Here is a 25,668-nt window from a genome sequence, read left to right as displayed (position 1 = left end):
AGAGTGCCCCAGCAGCAGCAACACCTGACTACAGGACTAACAGAGTGCCCCAGCAGCAACAACACCTGACTACAGGACTAACAGAGTGCCCCAGGCCAGCAGCAGCAACAACACCTGACTACAGGACTAACAGAGTGCCCCAGCAACAACACCTGACTAGAGGACTAACAGAGTGCCCCAGCAGCAACAACACCTGACTAGAGGACTAACAGAGTGCCCCAACAGCAACAACACCTGACTACAGGACTAACAGAGTGACCCAGCAGCAGCAACACCTGACTACAGGACTAACAGAGTGCCCCAGCAACAACACCTGACTACAGGACTAACAGAGTGCCCCAGCAGCAACAACACCTGACTAGAGGACTAACAGAGTGCCCCAACAGCAGCAACAACACCTGACTAGAGGACTAACAGAGTGCCCCAGCAGCAACAACACCTGACTAGAGGACTAACAGAGTGCCCCAACAGCAGCAACAACACCTGACTAGAGGACTAACAGAGTGCCCCAGCAGCAACAACACCTGACTAGAGGACTAACAGAGTGCCCCAGCAGCAGCAACACCTGACTACAGGACTAACAGAGTGCCCCAGCAGCAACAACACCTGACTACAGGACTAACAGAGTGCCCCAGCAGCAGCAACACCTGACTACAGGACTAACAGAGTGCCCCAACAGCAATAACACCTGACTAGAGGACTAACAGAGTGACCCAACAGCAGCAACACCTGACTACAGGACTAACAGAGTGCCCCAGCAGCAGCAACACCTGACTACAGGACTAACAGAGTGCCCCAGCAGCAACAACACCTGACTACAGGACTAACAGAGTGCCCCAACAGCAGCAACACCTGCCTAGAGGACTAACAGAGTGCCCCAGCAGCAACAACACCTGACTAGAGGACTAACAGAGTGCCCCAGCAGCAGCAACACCTGACTACAGGACTAACAGAGTACCCCAACAGCAGCAACACCTGACTAGAGGACTAACAGAGTGCCCCAACAGCAACAACACCTGCCTAGAGGACTAACAGAGTGCCCCAGCAGCAACAACACCTGACTACAGGACTAACAGAGTGCCCTAACAGCAGCAACACCTGACTACCGGACTAACAGAGTGCCCTAACAGCAGCAACACCTGACTACAGGACTAACAGAGTGCCCCAGCAGCAGCAACACCTGACTACAGGACTAACAGAGTACCCCAACAGCAGCAACACCTGACTATAGGACTAACAGAGTGCCCCAACAGCAGCAACACCTGACTACAGGACTAACAGAGTGCCCCAGCAGCAGCAACACCTGACTACAGGACTAACAGAGTGCCCCAACAGCAGCAACACCTGACTACAGGACTAACAGAGTGCCCCAGCAACAACACCTGACTATAGGACTAACAGAGTGCCCCAACAGCAACAACACCTGACTACAGGACTAACAGAGTGCCCCAACAGCAACAACACCTGACTACAGGACTAACAGAGTGCCCCAACAGCAACAACACCTGACTACAGGACTAACAGAGTGCCCCAACAGCAACAACACCTGACTACAGGACTAACAGAGTGCCCCAACAGCAACAACACCTGGCTACAGGACTAACAGAGTGACCCAACAGCAACAACACCTGACTAGAGGACTAACAGAGTGCCCCAGCAGCAGCAACACCTGACTAGAGGACTAACAGAGTGCCCCAACAGCAGCAACACCTGACTACAGGACTAACAGACTGACCCAGCAGCAACAACACCTGCCTAGAGGACTAACAGAGTGACCCAGCAGCAACAACACCTGCCTAGAGCAGTGGTTCCCAAAGTCGGGGTCGCGACCCAAAGGTGGGCCGCGAGCAGCCACGGATGGGCCGCGAGATGATTTAAAAAATAAATAAATAAAAAATAAAAAATAAAAAAACATTTTTTTTATTTTTTATTTTTTTATTTTTTATTTTTTTATTTAATTTTTTTTTGTCAGGCCACTGAACTTAGAAGCAGGCCAGGACAGTGTTTCTAGTTGTATTCAAAAATTATATTCTATTGTATTCTAAAATGTGACTATATGGTTTTATATTAACTTAATAAATAAACAAAAACGAAAAATCTACTTATTTCAACGAACATTTCAGATAACATAACAGATTATGCACATAAAACGCTGAAAACAACCGAAGCAACAATAGTATTTTAATGAGGCTATTATTATTATCATTATTATTTTGCAACAAGTTAGACCTCTCATAAATAGCACATATAAATGAATAACTAACTTGAACTAACTTAACTTAACTTTTCGAACATGCAGATTGAGTTGTTTTTTTCTTTTTTGTTATTGTTTGTTGTATTCATTGCATGTTCGAAATAAAGACTTCAAATCAAATCAAATCAAAAATTTATAGGATTGAAGTGATATTTGGCTTAAAAAATCGGTCGCCTGGCAAAAAAAAAAAAAAAAAAAGCCAGACGATGTGCATTGGGCCGCGGCTCTCTGACGCCTTATTTTCTGGGCCCCGGCCTGAAAAGTTTGGGAACCCCTGGCCTAGAGGACTAACAGAGTGCCCCAGCAGCAACACTTGGACTGTGCTGGACAGTTTTATACCAGTACGTCAGGTAGTGGGCGTGTGGATTTTGCAACATAGCCAGTCAATGTATTGGGTTGTGCAAATATATCACCCCATCAAACAGGCTTCTTCAAACAGGGTTGATGTGGTTTCAAAGGCAAAATCTAAATATGAGTAAAAAAAAACATGCCACTTACCGAGAGTACTTTCATTGATTGCCTCTGTGGAAACAAATAAATAAATACATGTCAGTACATATCAGTAGAAATGGGGGGGGGGGGGGGGGGTAACACAAACATTTACCACTTTATGGCACTAAGGACGTGAATCAAATGAAACCTTCTCTTCTACCCTATTTCATTTGTTATGTTTTGTCTATGTGCCGCGTCGGGGCCACTTGGCCAGACATGCAGAGGCCTGTATGGTTGGATAACAGAGGTATGCATGGTGCATACTGAGTTAACCGGTATGTTATACTACTGTGGTTGAGGCATAGCCTACAGTTCATTTCCGCGTACCATTAGAAAGGCTGTCATCCACATTGTACAACAAATGTACAATAAAACTGGTTATTTAAAAAATGTTCATGTTCTAGATTACATTAAGGATACATCTCGTAGGGATGAAAGATATATACATTAAATATTAGTTGATTGTGTTTGTAGCATCATTTAGGTCAAAGAGCAAAGAGTAAGTAGTAGACTCAGTTAAAGTCAGCAGACTGTGCATATATATATACTTAAAGATCCTATTGGGATTAACGGTTGTTTTACTAAATGAATGTGTGCAAAACTGGTTTGGTGAAATGCCCCATTAATAGCCTAATTGATTCATCTAAAGGCTATTACAACGGCCAATGTCCTCCTCGTCATCATCCGAGAGAGAAATTCTCCTGACATCCTGATATCCTCACACTGACCGACCACCGAGAGCCGAGAGCCGGCCTTACAAGGCAGAAATGGTGACATCACCACCGACCAGAACACAGCAAAACAAAATATAGGCCGCAGCTGTTTAGTTCTTTAGGCTACAAATTAGACTCAATATGTCACAGGGCATCAAATCACATGGAGAACTATGGAGATGAGATGAGCAGTGAGCCATCATCTCCGACGGACTGAGGGAAGACACCGCTCTCTACCGTCTCTCCTTTCTGCTTGTTTGCTCTGCTCCATCCCTGTCACACACACAGCCACGGATTTCATGCTAATTTGCACTAGACGGGAAACGAGGGATGGAAGGGCGTATTGAGTGGAAGGGATGAATTATGGAAGGATTTGAATTATAAATGGGCCTCCTCCACCAGGACAAGAGAGCACTGAAGGGAGGCAGCGGGACACTTTGGAACGCCGCAGAGTCTCTTTAAAGTGATCTGGGGCGTATGAATTATACCTCACAATGTCCATTATCACTTATCAAAGCTTCCGATGTGTTATTCTGTCTGGCCATTGCAAACGTTTGTATTTCACTACAGTTCCACTTCCCCAAAAAGAGACATAGAGAGAGAAAGAGAGAGAGAGAGAGAGAGAGAGAGAGAGAGAGAGAGAGAGAGAGAGAGAGAGAGAGAGAGAGAGAGAGAGAGAGAGAGAGAGAGAGAGAGAGGGAGAGAGAGAGAGGGAGAGAGAGAGAGAGAGAGAGAGAGAGAGAGAAAGAGAGAGAGAGAGAGAGAGAGAGAGGAGAGAGAGAGAGAGAGAGAGAGAGAGAGAGAGAGAGAGAGAGAGAGAGAGAGAGAGATTTCCCACATGTTCACATTATGGGAACAGTGATCAAAACACCTGGGAGGAGTCAGTAAGCTGTCACCATGACGACATCAGGCCTTCCGATATGAAACAGCGCACAAAGACTTGTAATGATGCAGACTCTGTATTTATGCAACACCACTAAGGAATCACAAGATGTCATTCTTCCATCTAGTCTCTCCTCTGTGACAGAGCGGAGCGTTCGGAAAAATTCTTGTGGAAGACGTGGAGGTACGAGGTAAATTAAGGGGGGTGGGAAAGCATCACAGAAATGGGAGAGAGAGGGCGATGGAGAGAGAAGAGTAGGGGATTGGGTTGATGTGGGAGAGAGAGAAGCTTCCGTTCCCCCCCATAAGTGTTGTTCCTCGGACCACCACTTAGTGACTCTAGGCTAAAGATACCAGCCAGGCCGTACTCATTTGGCTTCCCCAAACCAGCTCAATAATTCACCGGCAGCAATGAGGATCTGCTGAGCTCAGTAGAGCAGCAGAATCGCATGGGGACACAAACTGTACACAGCCCACCAGCTTGCTACTTTACTGAAGGGACTTGGTGGCCTCTTTGTTTCTGGGTGTGACGTACGTAGGTTGGTCATTATCATTATTACTGTATTTGTGACACCATGTGAACATCAGGTTAGTATAGGTAATATTATGTTATTTATATGTGGTGTGAGTCTTGGTACTATTGTACTAATTCCCTTTTCTTTTTCCCTTTGCCAGGTGCCGCCCGTCCCTCCTCTGGAGAGTGCTGATTGCCTGATGAGTGGAAGCTGACGGCAATTGCCTCAAGGGATGGGTGGATAAAGCCTGGCATGTGACACACACCTGGGCGCCTCACTGTGTAATTTGCCAGTGACCAGAATGGAGTGAGGTTGCCTCTGTTTGCCACTACTGAGTGGATTATTGTATTGGCCTTTTTATGCCAATTGCCTCTGTGTGTGGACTATTAATTATGTGCTGCCTGCGTGGACCAAACCCCATGTGGGGTATATATACTGTTGGCGCTGTTTTGCCATTTGCCACTCTGTGTGGCGTATGTATATTGTTGGTCCTTTTTTATTCATCCTACACTGTGAGCTATGGTTAGAGTGGTGTTTCATCCTACACTCTAAGCATTAGGGTTAAAGAGGTGTTAATCCTACACTATGAGCTATATGGTTAGAGTGGTGTTTCTTTGTATAACCAGGTAAGCTTGATTGTGTCTTGTGGCACTTGTGGTTATTTGTAATAGCCCTAATTATGATATTGCTGGGTGGTTCCCAGACTGCCAAACCACATGGCATGTGGTTGTGTGTTTAGTGTTTGACTGTTTGTCTTACATATTCCTGTTTGTTCTCCCCTACCCTTTTCCTTGTATTAAATATCATTGTGGGTTTCATTCCCCTTGTTGGTTAATAAATATAATTTACCTTTGGAAAACGCTTTGTATTGTTTCTTACCTACCGGGACCTGTGCTTAAAGCACTGGCTTCAAAGCCCGCATCAGGTATATTTTGTTTGGTCATCAGACCTTTGAATGTGACACTGGGTCTTCAAACTCTGCCATGTGAAGCAAGCCAGGGAAGAGAAGATCCTTCCTCCTTGAATCCAGTTGCCATTTTTCTGTCTTTCCCGTGTCCAATAGGTGGCATCCATTTAGCAGTACAACATAGTACTGCAGCTATCTAGTTTTAGCTGCGCACATTTTATGTTCTTTTGCCAGTTTTAGCTCTTGTTTGTTATGTTTTTTTTATTAGTTTTAGTGTTCTTTTTACTCCTTACTAGCTTTAGTCTTTTTATAATTTTTTTCTTTTACTCTTGCTGGTTTTTAAGTTCTTTTAAATGTAGCGCTTTGAGATTTGCTTCGCAACTGTAAAGCGCACTACAAATCAGATATAATATTATTATATCTGAAACGTAATTCTTTGAAAACCTCTGAAGTGATCCTGTGGATAAACACACGCAACAGTGGCAGACGTCAAGCCTCTCTCCTGCATTAGTCCTGCAATTGCTCCACCGTGTATTCTTTTTCAAATGTGGTGAAGAAGAACTCAATATTATGCAAACTCTGACATACATGGTAATTATTTTATCCAGGCCTGGTGTTGGAGGTGGAGTGAGGGGGGGTAGAGCAGCCTCTGTGATCTCGCCTAGGGCACCAAATATGCCAGGACAGTCCCCGCCTTGCACAGAATGTTTGTGTGGTTCTTTCTTCCAGCATGGCTGCCTGTAACCATTGGTAACCAATTTCAAAAGGAAATACATAAATTCAGTGGTAGAGTAGATAAAACACCATTGATATTACCATTCTACTGTGATTCTTTTTACAAGATCCAGTAATAAGACACCAAATTTCCGGCAGCATGGCTACATGAGTAGAGCTCCGGACTCATGATCGGAAGATCACTGGTTCGAGCCCCGGTCAAGGTTGCTGTCGGAATGTGGTGTTGTCCAGCAGGGGGCACTCTGTCCTCTGGACTTGTCAGTAACAATGCCCCTGTTACAGTGATAGGGAGTGGGACACCGTACAGTAAGTGCCGTCCTTCGGATGAGACGCTAAACCGAGGTCCTGACTGAATTCGGAACCCAGAACGCCTATCGTAAAGAGTAGGGGGTTTCCCGACGTTCCTGGCCAAATTCCCAATCAGGTCTCTGACATCAAGGCCACCTAATTATCCCTTCCCCTTAATTGGCTATCAATCCCTGTCTCCTGAGCGGTTCAGCCATTGTGTAGTGTGATGTGTGCCGGGTGCCAGTGGATGGTAGCCATTGAGCCTACGTAGCCCAAGGTTGGGTGCTACCAGTGGTGGTGAAGGAGGCAATTTCCACCCTACATTGTAAAGCGCTTTGAGTGACTAGAAAAGCACTATATAAATGCAAGTTATTATTATTATGTTTTTGTTTATATACAGTATTATGATCTCTCCACACACAAGCACACATGAACACACACACACACACACACCACACATCCTCACTTGCACTATCTCACACACACTACAAAATAATTCACTTTAGGAAACATAACTGTACATTAGTATATTATTGTATATAGTACTTTACCTTAATTCTTAAGCTTAGCATATTTTATTCTTATTACTTTTTAGCATGTCTATTTTATTATCTATTCTATTTTATTATTCTATTTTATTATTTGTATTTTTGCACAATCGAGGTGGGCATGGCCGCCTTCATTTCACTACATGTCTTGTGTATGTACGTGACAAATAAATCTTGAATCACTTGAATCTTTCTCATAAATCAAAGCATTGCAACCGTTGTCTCTTGCATTGCCATGTACAAAACAATGGTTGGTAATGTTACAGGCAACATTCTGTGCAAGGCCTCTATTATCAAACAACTGGTTGTCTTTCCAACAGCTCTTCGCTAGTCACACGCTAGGCAGCTGAACAGTGAAGAGTTTTAACTGGACATCATTTCTCTCTAGCAAGGAAGCTACAGTGCAGCAAGCACTTGCAGCCTTCCAGCTTCCGGTCATGCAACAAGCTTGCTGCAAGATGGCTACATCTATAGATTAGACACTGTCTTGCTGAATAAGACAGAGTAGGGCAACTGGAGATGCAGTGCGGGGCCAGGACCATACAGACAGGTGGTGCAGGGCCAGGACAACACACAGGTGGTGCGGGGCCAGGACCATAGGGAGGTGTAGTCTAACGTCACTGGTTGTTCCACCGGGAACATGTCCCCGGTCCTATGTTCCCCGGGTTCTATGTTCCCCGCTTTTTTTATTTTTTTCAAAAAAGGGTTCCATGTTCCCCCTTCCGCTAAAAGGTTCTATGTTCCCCGGGTCCTATGTTCCCTGGTTCAATTCATAATGACATTTATGACATACTCAATGCAGTACTGTTACATTTGTGACATACAGTAAATATATACAAGGGGGAGGGAGCTGTACATTTATGATGAATTGAAAATGGGGGACCCTGATGTAAACAAGACGGAAGTCTTTCTCTGGTCTGCATCCCCTTAACCCAACCTCCTCCAATGTACAGTTTCTACGTCAAATGTATATACACTCTTTTCTGGACACTTTTTGTATCACAAACAGTACTGCATTTGCAAATCTGGTATGCCATAAATGTATAGATGTAGCAGTACTGTCTATCTGTATGTCATATATGTTATGATGAATTGAAAATGGGGGACCCTGATGTAAACAAGACGAAAGTCTTTCTCTGGTCTGCATCCCCTTAACAATTGTATGTATTGAGCTGTACTGTACTGTACCCATTCTGCAATCTGTTAATAAAGTTTTCAATCAATCAATCAATCAATCCCGCACAGTGCAATATTCCAATTCAGCCATTGGCAATTCAGCCATTGGGTGGGTGGCGCTGCTGAGCGGGCCTGTGACGGCCTGACAGCGTGGGGACAGAGAGTGCTGGGCTGACGTTCTGCAGATGGATGCTTCTCACACAGACCGCAAATAAGAACTAACACTTATAAAGCGATTTAATAGGCTAAACTTCGTTTTAAATTGTTTATTTTACACTTGTTTATTGTATTTGATTTTTCTCGACATAATGCTACGTGGCCCGACTAGATCCGTGACTCCGTTGCGATACAAATGAATTATCTATAAAAGTGGCTATCTTTGAAATCCACTGCTGGGGCGAGCCTTTATCGCTACCGGGGAAACATAGGGGGAACATAGGACCCGGGGAACATAGAACCCTTTTGCGGCTACCGGGGAACATGGGAAACTTAGGGGGAACATAGGACCCGGGGAACATAGAACCCTTTTGCGGCTACCGGGGAACATGGGAAACTTAGGGGGAACATAGAACCCGGGGAACATAGAACCCGGGGAACATAGGGATGACCCTGTTCCACGGAGACGCTGGGCTTGCCTGTTCAAGCCCAGCGCTCCACATTGCTTTCAGTTTAGCTGGTCGTTCATACTAATACACATTGGCCGTATTAGGGGGTGGGAAACTGATGGGTGGGGATCGGGCGTTGTGGACAGCGACTCCTACAGGTCGGTTGGTGCGCCTGCGCAGTAGAATCAGGAAGTGTCGGGGGCAGCGTGAGCCTCCCACGCGTTACTCCTCGCCACTGAGAGATCGAGCTGCACTGGTGAAAAGATGCAACTGCTGTTACCTCAAGTACCGGAGGGGACTTGTGCTATGTATGACTTAGTCCACATTGCAGCCGGCTTGTGGGAGGAAGGAAACAGTGTTTGTGACAGGGGAGGGTTGAATTGGATGATACGAAATTGGGATGGGAGGAAAATATAGAAAAATGGGAGAAAAAGTGGATAAAAAAAAAGGGATGACCCCGTTCCACCCATATAGGGATTTATCACTGGGAAAATGGATTATCGGCTATTGTAACAATTTTGCCGCATGAACATTGGCAAGCTTTCCATTTTTGCCCTTCTACCACTAACATTATTGTTTAAGCATTTTTTTTTTAAAACTACACTTACCAGTAGGCAGCCTGTTGTTCAGGACGCTATGCTATTGGCCTGTTAGGCTGTCGCCTTATCCCCGTCACGGCCAGCTGACCAAGCTAGCTAGCTAACGTTAACGTTACCCCCTAAACGTACTAGACGTTAGCATTATGTCTACTGTCGTGAACCATTTTAAATCGGGGCATGTAGAGGAGTTTCGGGAACGAGTAAAATTTGCAGGTCCTCTTCTCAGACCTGTGGGGCAAGTAGCCCCTTTCGTGACTGTGATGTAGGGGTGGACGGTATAAACGGTATACGGTATAAACGGTATGAATTTGCTCTACGATATGGATTTTGACTATACCGTGTAACCGGTAGTGCAGCTCTAAAATAGCAATGACGTCATGTAACCACAGCGCGACTATTTCACTCGCATTTGCCCCTAAAAATAGATAGAATTAGTCATAGATAATAGATATGTGCGAACTGGAAAAAGTTATTTAGGAGGCTTCGCGCAGTGGGCGTGCCAGCCCCTACCGCACGCATGTAAACACAGGTCTAGTAGTCTAGTGGGACGGGACACAGGAGCTGTCGGGAGGACGGCGGAGTCTCCCTGAGCTAACGTTAGCTTAGCTACCGTTACAAAATGACCCAGTCAACTATTCACTTTTAGTTTAATACATGATGAGGCATTGTCTAACCGAACGGTATCTAGTCGGCCAGCTACCGATAGCTCCTGACATCAACAAACGCTCCACAAAGTCTAGTAGAGACGTGTGTGCTACCTGTTAGCTGTTAGCTCACGTTAGCGCAAGTTAGTTTACCGTTCAAAACGAAATGTCCCATTGAACTAAATAATTCACTGAGGCGTTGTATTAACGTTATATATCCGGCTAGCAGTAGCTACAGATAGCTCCTGATATCAATGTCTTATAACACTGATTCGATGCGTATTCGAGCTGAGGGCTTGCTAACGTTATACCAATACAATAGGGTCCAGGTGCAGCGCCGGAGAATCCTGGCCGTAGCTCTGCTCGAGGCTACTCGAGTATAGGTCCAGGTGCAGCTCCGGAGAATCCTGGCCGTAGCTGGAGGCTACTAGAGTACACACAGACAGTGGAGCTTGTTGCGTGGTGGCGATGTCTCGCAGATAATACAAGTACAAGTCTAATTATATAATATATATATTTTATAAAAAAATAAATTATATAAAATAAAAAGAAAAGATTTATCAAAAACGATGATACCGTGATATATACCGTTACCGTCTATGCTTCAAATTATACCGTGATATACATTTTAGACCATACCGTCCACCCCTACTGTGATGCACGCCAACAAGGTTTGGCCGAGTGTATTCACTCGGCCAAACCTTGTTGGCATGCATCACAGTCACGAAAGGGGCTATGGGGCTAGCACTGCACGCATCATGCCGGCTAGCAAGCTAGCTAGCTAGCTACACGTCATGGCTTGTTGATACCACGATAGCTAACGTTACAAGCTCAAACCCCTTATAACTACTACTACTACTGTCGTGTCCATAAGTTCCCTGGCAGAATACTTTGTTTGTGAGGACAAAGGTATACAAAGAGGAGAGAACCATTTTAAATCGGGGCATGTTAGGAGTTTCGGGAATGCTGGCTAGCAAGCTAGCTAGCTACTAACGTTATAAACTATACACAATATGTACAACAACACAATGATTTACATTAGTATTTACAGTGATTTAATATGCAGCGAAATAACGTTATACGATTTAAATTATGAATACAAATATGGTAACGTGGTTGTGGCTTTTACAAATAGTGGTTAGCTTTAGAGATAAATGGCTATGATCACGGAGCACTAGTGTTGGGTGAAACAGATACTAGCCACAGATTCAGGGTCAGTTATTTTCCCATTGTGGTACGATCCTTAACACTGCTTGGGGCACTCGGCGTCACCCTCGGGTGCTCCTCGTCACCGCCCTCTGGGGGTGGCTGACTGTCTGCCTGCACGACCGTGCCAAGTACACTGGGCTGACTGTGTCTCGGTTTCTACACACCTTACTCTGGAGTCCAGCTCTGGCTCCTCTGTCTGTGTCTCGCCCTCACATGTTGTCTTTGTGACAAACTTGACTAGCCTGTGTTTCTGCACTATCCCTTTACCGGGATAATAAACCAGGAAAGCGGGGCTTCCCTTGTCGTGCCCTACAAAGAGCCCTTTTACACACCTGGACTCTAGCTTTCCTTTGTCCTGCAGGTACGCATAACACTCTGATCCAAAACAGTGCATTCTGGCTAGATTACACTTCTTTCCTGTCAGTGCTGTATATGGGGTGGTGCCCGTGTGCTTATTGAAGCACACGGGTGTAGGTGGCTTCTTGTACCGCATAGTGCCATAGGCTCTTAGGTAAGTTACTGCCTACTAGCTTACACCTAGCCATCTCGAAAAGTGTGCGCCATTCTCTCTCTGCCACTCCGTTCTGGTGTGGGGAATATGGACATGACGTCTCATGTCTTATCCTGTTCTTCCTCAACAGTGATTGAAACTCTCTGTTTGTGAATTCGGTCCCGTTGTCGGACCTCAAACATCTTACTGTACCATAAGGGGCTATGTCCGCCAGGAATTTTTCCGTGGCCTGGAGTGTGTCACTTTTTGCTTTAAGAAAGTAAACAAACACTGCCCATGTGTACACGTCTGTAAAAGACTGTACATATCTAAAGCCTCCTATGGACTCGTTCCTTACTGGACCGGCAAGGTCTGTGTTAACCAACGCAAGTGGTACTTTTACTTTTTCTGTGGGATTCCTGTTTCTCGATTGAGCAAACTTCCCCTTTATGCACACGACACATTCTTTATCAGGTCTACGCTTTTTGCCTTCAATGTGCATGCCCTCTGTCACTGTTTGCAGTTTCAGTAAATCCTCGTAATTACAATGACCCATAATCTCATGCCATGTCTGAATATCGTGGCTGACGGTTACTTTACACATATCATCGTCATTACACTCTGTTTTCAGGTAATACATTCTCTGATACACTTTTATGTCAAATTGCATACCGTTAGGCTCTACAAGAAAATGTTTACCTTCCATGAAGGACACTCTGGCCCCATTCGCAGCAGCAGCTATCACAGAGAACAGTCCTTGTGGGAACGACGGCACATAGAGAGCGTTCTTTAACGTCACTGTACGCCGGTGCCCCCCGCTGTCCATGAGGTATACCTGTGCGTCCCCTCTCCCTCTCGCCAACCCGTGTGTGCGCTTTCCGTCTGCCAGCTCCATGCTGTGTCTCTCCGGGCGGAAAGTTCTGTCAAAGTTCTTGAACAGACCCCTGTCGTTGATGACGTGGGACGACGCACCTGTGTCCACGATCAGTCCCCTCCTCTGGGCCCGTTGCACCTGCGTTGGCCTAATGATGTACGCCGTCTGCGCCCTGGGGATGAAGTCCTCTCGTTCCGCTCCTCTCCAGTCGTCGCCTCGATCCGTCTCACACCGACCATCGCCGCCATCTTGTCCATGCGCGTGTCGCGCGCCCTGGTCGCGTTTCTTCATGCATGCTCTGCTTGCGTGTCGCGCGGATCTGCAGGGTCCACACCAGACAGTCCATTGGCGTCGCTCTGGCCTTTAGCGCCCTCTCTCTCGCCTCCGCGGCGGCTGGTTGGGTATCTTCTGAGGCCTCGAAGTTCCTTAACTTAGCCTTGAACTGTCCCAACGTCATGTCCGTTTAACCGTGTGTTACCAGGAGTGTGAACGGTTTGTACAGCTCCGGTAGTCCTCTCATTATCATCGCCATCATTAACCCATCGCTTGGTGCTTCTCCGGCACCCCTCAATGGCGTCGTGATTCGCTCCGCTCTGTTGACGTATTCGGTCACAGTCTCGGTTGGTCCCTTCCTCAGGGTCGTCAGTGCTATGTAGAGGGCCATGACTCGGGGTCTTCCTCGCCCGATGAAATGCTCTCTCAGTACCACCAGGCTTTCTCGGCCTCTGTCTTTAGTGTCGCGGAATATCAGCCCCAGGCTGGTGTCGTCGAGCATCGGCGCTAACTCACAGTACGCGCTTGCGTTCCGCTGGTCGTCCAAGGCTTGCTCTTCCGCCGTCAGTTCTCCCGTGGGGGCCGTCAGGATCGTCTCCTTCAGCCCCGTACCGTGCATGTAGCATAGCATGCGCTCTTCCCAGAGTTCATAGTTCTCTGCTTTTGCATTGAATGGTGGCCCTTTGTTCCTCCCTCTGGCCGCCACGCTTTCCAAGGTGAGGTTCTCCCCCTCGCCTCCGCTGTGCCCAGCGGGCGTCACGCGCTCCAAAGGCGGGGTTCCCCCCCTTGCCTCCGCCGTGCTCAGCATGCTCCGTCTCCCCCGGCGCCGCCTCCTCGGGGCTCTTGGTCGCTGCTTTCCAGCAACTCCTGGCTGCTGCCTTCTTGACTCTCCTGTGGGTCTTCTTGGCTTTCATGTTCACCGTTGATGGTAGGCATAGCTTTAGCTCTTGTTGGCCTAGCGTCTAGCTGCGCGGTGCTCCCGGCGCTAACCTAGCCTGTACTTCAGCTAATCTTGCTACCCTTATTATTTTGCCCCGGCGTTATCTGGGCCCATAACCTGTTAACAGAATTCGGCTATAGGGCGACAATAATGTGGTCAAGAGGCATGGTTTCTATCTTGAGCCCAAACTGGCGTGGTTTATTTAATCACATGTTAACACTTTGAGTGCCACTCACGAGATTTCTCTGGGTTTTTTATAGGTGGTTGCTAGCCACTCACGAGATTTCTCGGAATTTTTTTATTTAAATTTTTTTAGCGATCTGAAAAATTATTGCATCACCCGAGCCTACCCGAGTATAGCCGAGCGGCGCCGGCGATCACTGTGGAAAAAGCGCCCCCTGTCGTCTCCCAGATGACATAAGTGATTTTGGAATGGACTCAATGAAAATGAATGGGGAAAAAAATCCGGTACTCCACATTTTCCAGTTCACTGATCCAGCCGGGGTTACCACAGTTCATTCTGGAACCTCAGATCCCCGCTGATCATGGAGATCTACAGTATCGCGTTGGATCCATACACGTATCAATTTTTTCGAATGGTGATCAGGAATTGGAATATACCAGTTGGATACCATCTGATGTCAGGTAAGGACTCTATGTTATCAGTGTTAGGATAATCAGAGTAAGTTTGATGAAGTTATAAGCTGTTTTGTGAAATGTCTTCTTTCGGTTTCACTGTAAAAGTCCGTGAGGAAATCAACGGAGCGATTATCCGTGCGCGGCCGTAATGTGCTTGCGTGCACGTATAATATTGATCATCTAGCGTTTATTTGAAAACGATTCATAAAAAGGCCGACGAATATCAACGTTGTGGAATATTCCACTAAAAGACGATTTTCATAGAATGCTCCAGAATGAGCTGTTTTTTATATCAAAACAGGGGCTTTTCTAACTGCTCTGAAACGGAAACGACGCGATAAAAAAACAATCTGCCTTGACAGCACTGACTGGAAAATAGTCTTTGATAATGCGATGGGCAGATTAGACACATAGCCATAATTTAAAACATAGATTAGGCGATATTAACGTTAACATTGGCGCCGATGGTGGCATTCAGCCGGTAAAACGGAAAACCAGGCGTGGCGCTCAAAGTGTTAAGCAGCAGTTACTATAGGTCTTCTCTTACTGAGAGACATGGGGGAGAGAAGGAAGTGGGTGGATACATTTTCTTTTATACTCGCCACAAGGTGGTGTACCTGAGTGGCTCCGCCTAGAGCGCCCTCTAGTGGAAACATATATATATGCAACTAAACAGTTACTAGTGTAAACAGCCATATGTGCAGTTAGACAGTTACTAACAATCCTACACAGATCAACATAGATTGTGGATAAATACGCACAGAAAGGTACACCATGCCAACGTTAATGCTTTATTTATCTAAAACGAGCTGATTTAGAAATGGTCAATGGGGAAATACATTGCATTCCACAGAGGGTGGAACAGGAAAAAACGAAAATTACGTAACCACTACACCTCCCCATACAGACAGGTGGTGTGGGCCTGTGGGGCCAGGACTATACAATAGTGTGGGGCCTAGAGCTGCAGCGGTATTGATATTTTCCTTACCGCACAAATTTGCGTAATATTTCATACCGCCGCAATATAACCGTTGGAATGAATTTTTAATTTTTTTTGTAGTCTACTCTTTATAGCATATAGCCTGCCTCTAGTCTAAATGTCTATCTTTAGAGGATGACTTTGCAGCATGAATATTGTTTGGTATTCGGCAAGCACGCATTCGTTATTGAAAGTGAAACACGGATTCGAAGTCTCCCCTCTGGTCGTGCGCCGTCGTTCACTCTGTGTCGCGGGCAGGGGTGGTAGGCTGGTAGCGCCCGGTGGTTACCCCCCCGACCCTTTCTTCTTCTTATTATTATTATAAAGTTACTACTTGATTAACAAAGGCATTCGTTTTGTGGCATTAACGTTATATAGTTACACGTTCAATAACATCAGCGTATTTACCGGACCATAGCAAGGCAGGCAAGCATTACTCAATTCATATCTCCATTCCTTCCTTTGCTCAGAGCGTGCTGAGTTGTGCACATTCTGCGGTCTGTTAATAAAGTTTTCAATCAGACAAGTGTATAGAATGAAGGGCTTTTATTATAACATTCGTTGCAGTAATCATTATGCCTCGTTTAGTACTCCTGTGGACTGGATCTCTGGTAGTCCACTCCGGCGGCGAGCTAATGTTATTAGCCTTGTTGTGATCAATGGCTAACATCCAGGAAGTAAAAACCCGAATAGGCGCTTGCCGATTGGTGGTAACAGCAGAGGCGGGTGCAAGCGGTGTGACGTAATTGGCAGATTCGACTGTCAATCAAAAATTTTCCCTTGCATTGCTTTGGTTGAGAGTAGTATTATAAAAAACAGCGTTGATGCGGTATTCAGTTAAACTCTGCGGTGGGCGTGACGTAACAGCGATACCGCAGTATTGCGGTAACCGCGGCAGCTCTAGTGGGGCCAGGACCATACAGACAGGTGGTGTGGGGCCAGGACCATACAGACAGGTGGTGTGGGGCCAGGACCATACAGACAGGTGGTGCAGGGACAATACAGACAGGTGGTGCAGGGCCAGGACAATACAGACAGGTGGTGCAGGGCCAGGACAATACAGACAGGTGGTGTGGGGCCAGGACAATACAGACAGGTGGTGCAGGGCCAGGACAATACAGACAGGTGGTGCAGGGCCAGGACAATACAGACAGGTGGTGCAGGGCCAGGACAATACAGACAGGTGGTGTGGGGCCAGGACAATACAGACAGGTGGTGCAGGGCCAGGACAATACAGACAGGTGGTGTGGGGCCAGGACCATACAGACAGGTGGTGCAGGGCCAGGACAATACAGACAGGTGGTGCAGAGCCAGGACAACACAGACAGGACAACACAGACAGGACAACACAGACAGGTGGTGCAGAGCCAGGACAACAGGACAACACAGACAGGTGGTGAAGGGCCAGGACAACAGGACAACACAGACAGGACAACACAGACAGGTGGTGAAGGGCCAGGACAACAGGACAACACAGACAGGTGGTGCAGGGCCAGGACAACACAGACAGGTGGTGCAGGGCCAGGACAACAGGACAACACAGACAGGTGGTGAAGGGCCAGGACAACAGGACAACACAGACAGGTGGTGCAGGGCCAGGACAACAGGACAACACAGACAGGTGGTGCAGGGCCAGGACAACAGGACAACACAGACAGGTGGTGCAGGGCCAGGACAACAGGACAACACAGACAGGTGGTGCAGGCCCAGGACAACACAACACAGCTTGACTGTATATCCCAGGGCTGGGCATGTTGAGACACCTCCAGCCACTCTGCAGTGTTTGTGTTTGGTCTGGAGCTGCAACAGGATCTGAAGGCCAGGCCAGGGCTGTCAGTCTTCAGCCGGACCCTGGGGACATCATCCCATGTCCAACCCCTCCAGCCCCCAGGGACATTCAGCCTGCCTGACCCCCATGTGTCCCTTCAGAACAGCCCCAATCACCCCGCCCCACTGTACCCACTTGGCCCAAGGTCTCATCGGCCCCCATCCTGACACATAACCCCTAAAGTGAAGTTCAAAGAGTCGAGGAGGACACAGCAACACGGGAGATCAAAGTCCAGCACCACCTCCATGTCCACTCCTGCAATCTGAGCTTCATGTTTAACTCAAACATCAACAACCTCCAGTGTCTGGGACCAAATCCTCCTTCTGTTCTGACGCCCAAGAAAGGTTTTGAAGACAGAAGTGGAATTAAAGCTGATATTTCCTCTTTTTTCTTTTTAGATACAGTAGGAGAATGGGTTGATACTAGTGAACATAATGGATTCTTTCTTTATCCAATTCCAATTATTTTATTACTCTCATAATTCCCCACTGTGTCAAAATAATCAAAACAATCCCCAATCAGTATCGTTCGATCCTGAAGTGAAAGGAGAATAAAAGCGAGCCACCGAGCTAAAAGGCCAATTCCTCAATGATTGTACCTTTCAAAACTCATAATCCCTGTTCCACATATTTAGGACACATTCATTCAAAACCAAGCCAGTGCACATTGTTATTTTAGTATATGGATTTGCCGTGAAATACTTCTGAATGACACCGCTGAATATTTTCATTTAGCAGGAGTTGGAGTGTGTTTCATCTTATTGCTCCAATGACGGCTTTTAATGCCCCTGCATTCATAACCCATGCCTCTTATCACAGCTCCCTCTAACACTTGATGGAATTTGCCATCCGCACAATAGAGGGAAAATACACTTCAAAGGCAAGAAGCATCTAATCTCCTCCACTCTGCACACTGCACATTTTCTATGATAATAAGATCCTGCCTTTCCAGCGTTCTTGGGGATCTGAACCAAGGATGAGAATTTCATCTCTCTCTCCCCCTCTCTCTCTCCCTCTCCCTCGCTCCCTCTCTTTTTCTTTTTCTCTCTCTCTCTTTCTCTGTGGCACCAGGGGTTTGTACTGCAGTGTGAGAGAATCTCTGCAACAGCAGTACTGCATATCTGTGGAACCCATCCCGCTCTTGTGTAAAAGCCCTATTTTTACAGCTTTATGCACATGCACGGCCATACACATACACACACGTGCACTCACACAAGGACCCCATACACACATATAGACTCACGCACCAAGAGAGAGAGAGAGAGAGAGAGAGAGAGAGAGAGAGAGAGAGAGAGAGAGAGAGAGAGAGAGAGAGAGAGAGAGAGAGAGAGAACCACAACTGACAGCACAGCACAGCACAGCACAGCACAGCACAGCACAGCACAGTGACCTAGTTTCTATGTGGCCCAGAAAGATCCAGCATGACTCCCCCAGAACTGCTATGGGCATAAAACCTGCTCAGTGAATTCAGATGGACCAATGCACATGAGCGAGCAGCCGGCCCCAACGATCCCTTGGCAACAGGGACTCCTCGTTCCTTTTAACTACAGCCCCCAAACGTACCCACAGAGCTGAGGTGGTGAACAGCAGAGGATCCCCAGGCCTAACAAAAATAATAGTTGGTTTCAGGTTGGTTGTCAGTTTGGCCATGGGTAGGTAGGGATTTTTTTTTTTTTTTTTTTTTTTTTTTTCCACGGCGACTATGGATAGGGAATTTCTTTATTTAATTAACCCTTTCACTGCCACACGACAGAAGGTTAGCCCTTTACTATCACACAACCGACGGCGATGCTCCATCATTAGCATCATTAGCTCCGCGGATGCGGAGCTAATGATGCTAATGATGGAGCATCGCCGTCGGTTGTGTGATAGTAAAGGGCTAACCTTCTGTATTGTCACAGTGAAAGGGTTAACCGGCTGTCGTGTGGCAGTGAAAGGGTTAAAATGTTCACAACAACATGGATGCATGTACTCTGCCAGCATGTTTAATATCCATAATACTAAATGTTTGACTAAGATTTCTATGAAACTTTATTCTAAAAAAAGAAAAAAAAAACGGATTTTTTTTTTTTTAATATATAATTTTTTTTTAAAACTCATAAAATATATTGGGTCGCACCTAAATCGGCAGGGTCGGTCGGCAACCTGAAACCAACCATTATTTTTGTTAGGCCCCAGCTAAAACCACAAGACAGTGTAGTGGCAGTGGGAACGCAGTCCCTGCAGGTGAGGCTTCTGTGTTTAGTCTGGAGGAGGGCAGGTTGAGGAGAGGCCTGTCATCATAGGCACAGCTGCAGGACCCCTCCCCCCCCATCCCCCTACTCCCATCACTCCACAGCATTCCGTACCCCAGGTTATCTGAACATGTGGGGAAGGTTATGGATGGAGATCCTATCAGAGAGTTATGCATTAGCACAACAAAGAGGCGTTTTACAGAGGGGCCCGCTAGGATAATTAGCGGATCCGTTTTTACCAAGATGCCATGTTCAATAAGGAACAACACACTAATGTGAGGCACAGTGTTGAGTAGGATGAGCCTTTCCACCCATGGCCATAAACCCACTGTGAAATTGAAGCTTTCATCGACATTCGGTATGGTGCAAAACACACAGACAGCAGCGCCGTGAGGGATATTAGCCAATAGGGAAGCAGACGTATCCTGAACCGGCACTCGTTGAGCCAGTCATCCCCCCAAAATGTTTTAGATTATAAAGCACAACAGAGAAATAGAGAGACAGCTTCTTAAAAGTACTACATGATTCAATATCGGGCTCTGAGAGGCGTGTCAACGCCGGTCGCCATGGAGCTATTCCTCCTCATATCACACACACACACACGCACACACACACACGTATACACACACACACATATATATAATACAAAAAACTCCATTGTAAGACATTCTATCCCCTTCCTCCTCCTCCTCCTCCTCCTTCTCCTCCTCCCGTACCACACGCACTCCTTTCCTCCCCTCACATCTTTAGCCGTTTCTGCTTTAATATCATCTCCATCTAATTGGGAGGCGATTCGTGCAGACACAGTGTTTTCTCAACCCTAAACAAAAGGCTTGTGTCCCTGTGTGGCGCAGTGCGTGGAGAGCCATGATGTTATCCAGGTCACTGTGATCTAATCAGGTGTGAATGAAAGCACTTGGCAGCGCTCCCGGCCTCGCTCTGTCGTCATCACTGAGGAGAGGAGAGGAGAGGAGAGGAGAGGAGGGGGGGATGGGGTGGAGAGGAGGGGGAGGGGATAGGAGAAGAGAGGAGAGGAGAGGGAGGGAGGGAGGATGGAGTGGAGAGGAGAAGAGGAGAGGTGAGAAGATGAGAGGAGAAGAGAGGAGAGGAGAAGAGGTGAGAAGATGAGAGGAGAGGAGAGGAGAAGAGAAAAGAGGAGGATAGAAGAGGAGAAGAGAAGAGAGGAGAAGAGAAGAGAAGAGAAGAGAAGAGAAGAGAAGAGAAGAGAAGGAAGAGAAGAGAAGAGAAGAGAAGAGAAGAGAAGAGAAGAGAAGAGAAGAGAAGAGAAGAGAAGAGAAGAGAAGAGAAGAGAAGAGAAGAGAAGAGAAGAGAAACACATGCACACAAACCAATACGGAGCAGAGTGTGAGGCTGTAGTGCAGAGTACAGGAACAGAACGTCACCACCAGAGTCTGACCTCTATAGAAGGAAGATATCTGAAATAGTTGACAATTTGAAATGGCTTTGCGTGATTTATTTATGTTTCCTTTTATTTGGTTTATATTTCAAGGTCATGTTTTAGCGGGGGACTATCTCTGAGCATCTAACAATTATTTGAGCTAGGGATGTCCGATATTATCGGCCTACCGATATTATCGACCGATATCGGCATTAAAATGTGATATCGGAAACTATCGGTATCGGTTTTAAAAAAATATATAATTTACATTTCCATAACCTTTATTTACCCAGGCAAGCAAGTAAGAACAAATTCTGATTTTATTTATTGTCAAAAGTATGCATAATGTTGTGTTAATTCCACAACAAGAGATATGTAATGTTAATTACCTGAAATTATTCAGTTTTTTGGGGGGGGAAACCCTGCATATATCGGTATCGGTTGATATCGGTATCGGAAATTAAGAGTTGGACAATATCGGTATATCGGTATCGGTAAAAAAGCCAATATCGAGCATCCCTAATTTGAGCATATAAAAACATAATTTCATAAATTTCCATAAAATCTGATTAATTTGAGAATTGATATTCCAACAGTATTGCTGCCTCTGAGATGCAACAATATAATCCAGTATAACCCCAGCAATTAACTCATTCCGCGCCTAGAGGTCGCTGTTTACCTTGTGGTAAGAATGCCAGCGCTCTGTTCAATGGGATAATGCCGGTGTTTGCGAGTGCTAAAACTATATTAAATATTATAGCTATGGATCTAATAAACACGTCGATTGTCAGTGAGTTTCTTCCGGTCAACATGCAAAAAACAGATACTTTTTTCATACATACATTTCCATTTTATATTTATGAATCGTTCTGAAATAAACGCTAGATTATCGGTATTATATGTTTCATCATGCGCGCATGGAAGCGGGGGCTGAAAAGTCGCCCCTCCGTGCTTTGGTCGGCGCCAACAGCACGCACACACACACACAGACACTTGTGATCGTTACGAAAGAAACATCGGATTAACCCAAGATTGGTAAGTCAAGTCAAGAGTTTTATTTGTCACGGCATACAAGTTAGTTAAACCCTTTTGCTCTTTGGGGAGCATAAGTCATTCATGAAATCTCTCCAGCTGGTTCGGTGTTGGGCGATTTTCTCTGCTTCCTTCTATGATGTTCTTTTTTCCTTGAGATCCGCCTCGACAGACCTTCTCCAGCTGTTTCTGGGTCTTCCTGGCTTTCTCTTCCCCTGTGGGTTCCAGGTTAAGGCCTGCCTGGTTGTGTTGGAGGATGGTTTTCTCAGGGTGTGTCCAATCCAGCCCCATTTCCTGCGTTTGATTAGGGTTTCAAGTGGTTCTTGTTGAGTGGTTTGCCAGAGCTGTTCGTTTGTGATGGTGTTTGGCCAGTAGATTCCCAGGATGTGTCGTAAACATCTGTTTATGAAGGTTTGCAGTTTGTTTGAGGTTGCTTTTGTGGTTCTCCATGTTTCTGCTCCATATAATAGAACTGATTTGACATTGGTGTTGAAGATGCAGAGTTTGGTCTTTGTGGAGATGTGGTTTGAATTCCATGTTTGCTTCAGTATTAAAAATGCTGTTCTTGCCTTCCCTATTCTTGCTTTGATGTCTTTGTCGCTGCCTCCGTCCTTCCCCACGATGCTTCCCAGGTATGTGAAGGTGTCCACCTCGTCCAGTGCCTCTCCGTCCAGTTGTACGGCCTCTTCTAAATTGTGTTTCATCTTCATCTCCTTTGTTTTTGCTTTATTGATGTGTAGTCCTGTGGTAGCTGCAATTGTGGCAAGTTTTGTGAGTTTGGTCTGCATTTGCGTTTGTGTGTGTGAGAGGAGGACTATGTCGTCGGCAAAGTCCAAATCCTCTAATTGAGACCACATTGTCCACTGAATACCCAGATTTTGTTCGGCTGTGGTTTGTTTCATGATCCAGTCGACTGCCAGAAGAAAGAGGAAAGGGGACAGTAGGCAGCCCTGTCTGACTCCTGTCTCTACTGTAAAGCTGTCTGTGAGCTGGCCGTTGTGTATTACTCTGCAGGATGATTGTAGGTACAGCTGTTGGATGATGGTTATGAACTTCGTTGGGATACCGTAATGTGCCATGAGTTTCCATATAGTGTCTCTGTCTAAACTGTCGAATGCTTTGTGGAAGTCGATGAATGTGAGGTGGAGAGATGTGTTCCATTCCAGGGTCTGTTCTATGATAATGCGGAGGGTGGCAATGTGATCTGTACATGATCTGTCCTGTCGGAAACCTGCTTGTTCTTCTCGGAATTCTTTGTCCACTTCTTTGGATAGTCTTTCCAGGATGATCCTGCTCAAAATCTTCCCTGGCACAGATGTGAGCATGATGCCCCTGTAGTTGTTACAGTCCTTCAGGTTGCCTTTTTTGGGGAGCTTCACCAGGTATCCCTCTGCCCAGTCGCTTGTCAAGTCAAGTCAAGTCAAGAGTTTTAATTGTCACGGCATACAAGTATACAATGAAATGCGGGTGGTCTTGCCCGCAACGATGTGCAATACAGTGGTACAACATATAATAGAATCCAATAAAAAACAACATTGTGCAATAAACAGGTAACAGGTAACATGGTGTGACATCTCGGTATCTGTACATAGTTATTTACAGAGCATATAGGACATGCTAGGTAGCTTTGGTAGTGCAATACACTGTTCCTGTTATTCTAATTTAAAGTGGCCTTTCCTTTTGGCCATAAGTGTGCGTGTGTGCGTCATGAGTGTGTGCCCGCTCATGTTAAAGTGTTAAGTGGCTGCTAGTGTGTGAGCGTGCACAGCGTGCGTGTCGTGTGTGTGTTCATGTGTGCTTGGCACCTTTTCTTCATACCAGATCTGTCCAAAGAGTTTGTAGAGTAGTGTTGTTGCCATTTCTGGGTCTGCTTTTATGGCCTCTGGGGGTATTCCGTCAGGTCCTGGTGCTTTATTGTTTTCCAGTTTTTGAATGGCCTTTTTTATTTCTTGTTTATTGGGCTTGTTGGTATTGACCGGTAGGGAGTGTACCGCTGGATGGATGTTGGCTAGCGAGCTGTCGGTTTGGGTCTGTTCAGTATGTCTCTGAAATGTTCTGCCCATCTCTTCAGCTGAGCCTCTTGCTTTGTGAGTGTTTTTCCTTCTTTGTCTAATATTGGTCTGTCCGGAGTTTTGCGTTTATTAGCCAGTTTCCTTGTGATGTCGTAGAGTTCCTTCATGTTGTGTTGAGCTGCTGCTTCTTCTGCTTGAGTTGCCAGGTTGTTGATGAATTGTTTTTTGTCGTTCTTGATGCTCCTTTTTACCCGCTTGTCTGCCATGGTGTAGTCTTGTTGTGCTTTTACTTTTGCAGCTCTTGTGCGACTATTGTTGAGTGTCTTTGGCTTGTTTGCGAGTCCGAATTTTCTGTAGTGTTTCTCCTGTCATCCACTCCTTGTGGTGCCTTGTCTTCCTCCCACATGTGTCCTCACATGTCTCCGTCCATGCCCTCTTCATGTTCTGCCAACGCTCATCGATGGATTGATGTTCTTCCAGTTGGCTCAGGGGGTGGAACCGGTTTGAGAGGCTGATTTTAAATTTCTCTCTGGTGTTCTGATCTTGGAGGAGGCTGACATTGTACCTTGTACTGACTTCTTTTGCAGTGTTGGTGAATTTCTTGAGTTTTAACCGGAGCATTCCTATCAGGAGGTGGTGATCTGTAGCTGCATCGGCTCCTCTTTTCACTCTGACGTCTTGGAGGGATCTCCTGAACTTCTGTCTGATGCATATATGGTCAATCTGGTTCTCTGTTTTGTGGTCCGGTGAAATCCATGTGGCTTTATGAACTCTTTTGTGCGGAAAGACGCTGCCTCCTATGACCAGGTTATGGAATGCGCAGAAGTCTGTGAATTGTTCACCATTGTTGTTCATTTCCCCTAGACCATGTTTGCCCATTATTTGCTCTTTTCCTGTGTTGTCTTGTCCTATTTTTGCGTTGAAGTCTCCTGTCAGGATGATGATGTCTTTCTTTTTCTGCCGGTTGATGACTTGCTGTAGTATATCGTAGAAATGATCTTTTGCTTGCTGTTCTGCCTCGTTAGTGGGTGCGTAGCATTGTATGATTGTGATTTTTTTGCTTTTGGTGAAAAATCTAGTTGTGATTATGCGTGCATTTATTGCCTCCCACTCCATGAGGGACCTAGCTGCTTCTCTTGAGAGCATGAGTCCTACTCCTTCTGTGTGTGGGGCATTGTCCTGCTCATGACCTGAGTATATTATTGTTTCTCCACTTGAAAGTTGTGCTTTTCCTGATTGAGTCCATCTTGTTTCACTGAGTCCTATTAAAGAAAGGTTGTACTGTTTCATTTCCGAAGCTATCTGGGCGGCTTTACCGGCTTGGTACATTGTTCGAATGTTCCAGCAGCCGATCTTTGTAATGTGTTTAGTTGTGAGAAGGGGGATCAGCTGGGCAACGTCC

At 46.0% G+C, this 25,668-nt stretch overlaps 1 protein-coding gene across 2 annotated transcripts in view; it reads right to left on the bottom strand.

Annotated features, from left to right (window-relative positions):
• Nucleotides 1-25,668, bottom strand: part of LOC311230629 (nuclear receptor subfamily 6 group A member 1-A-like) — a gene marked incomplete at both ends in the record, with an annotated part of 166,523 nt that overhangs the window by 96,076 nt on the left and 44,779 nt on the right. The window contains one exon of one of the 2 annotated variants that reach the window (XM_084316972.1): nucleotides 2,753-2,776. The exons of the other annotated variant lie outside the window; for it this stretch is intronic. Coding sequence (XP_084173098.1) covers nucleotides 2,753-2,776 — 24 coding nt within the window. The remainder of the gene's footprint in view (nucleotides 1-2,752; nucleotides 2,777-25,668) is intronic. 2 annotated transcript variants of the gene reach the window in all.

The sequence above is a fragment of the Notolepis coatsorum genome (genome assembly GCF_963971535.1).
Source record: "Notolepis coatsorum genome assembly, chromosome: 1".
NCBI classification, from domain to species: Eukaryota; Metazoa; Chordata; class Actinopteri; order Aulopiformes; family Paralepididae; genus Notolepis; species Notolepis coatsorum.
This window is presented reverse-complemented; position numbering and strand designations above follow the sequence as displayed.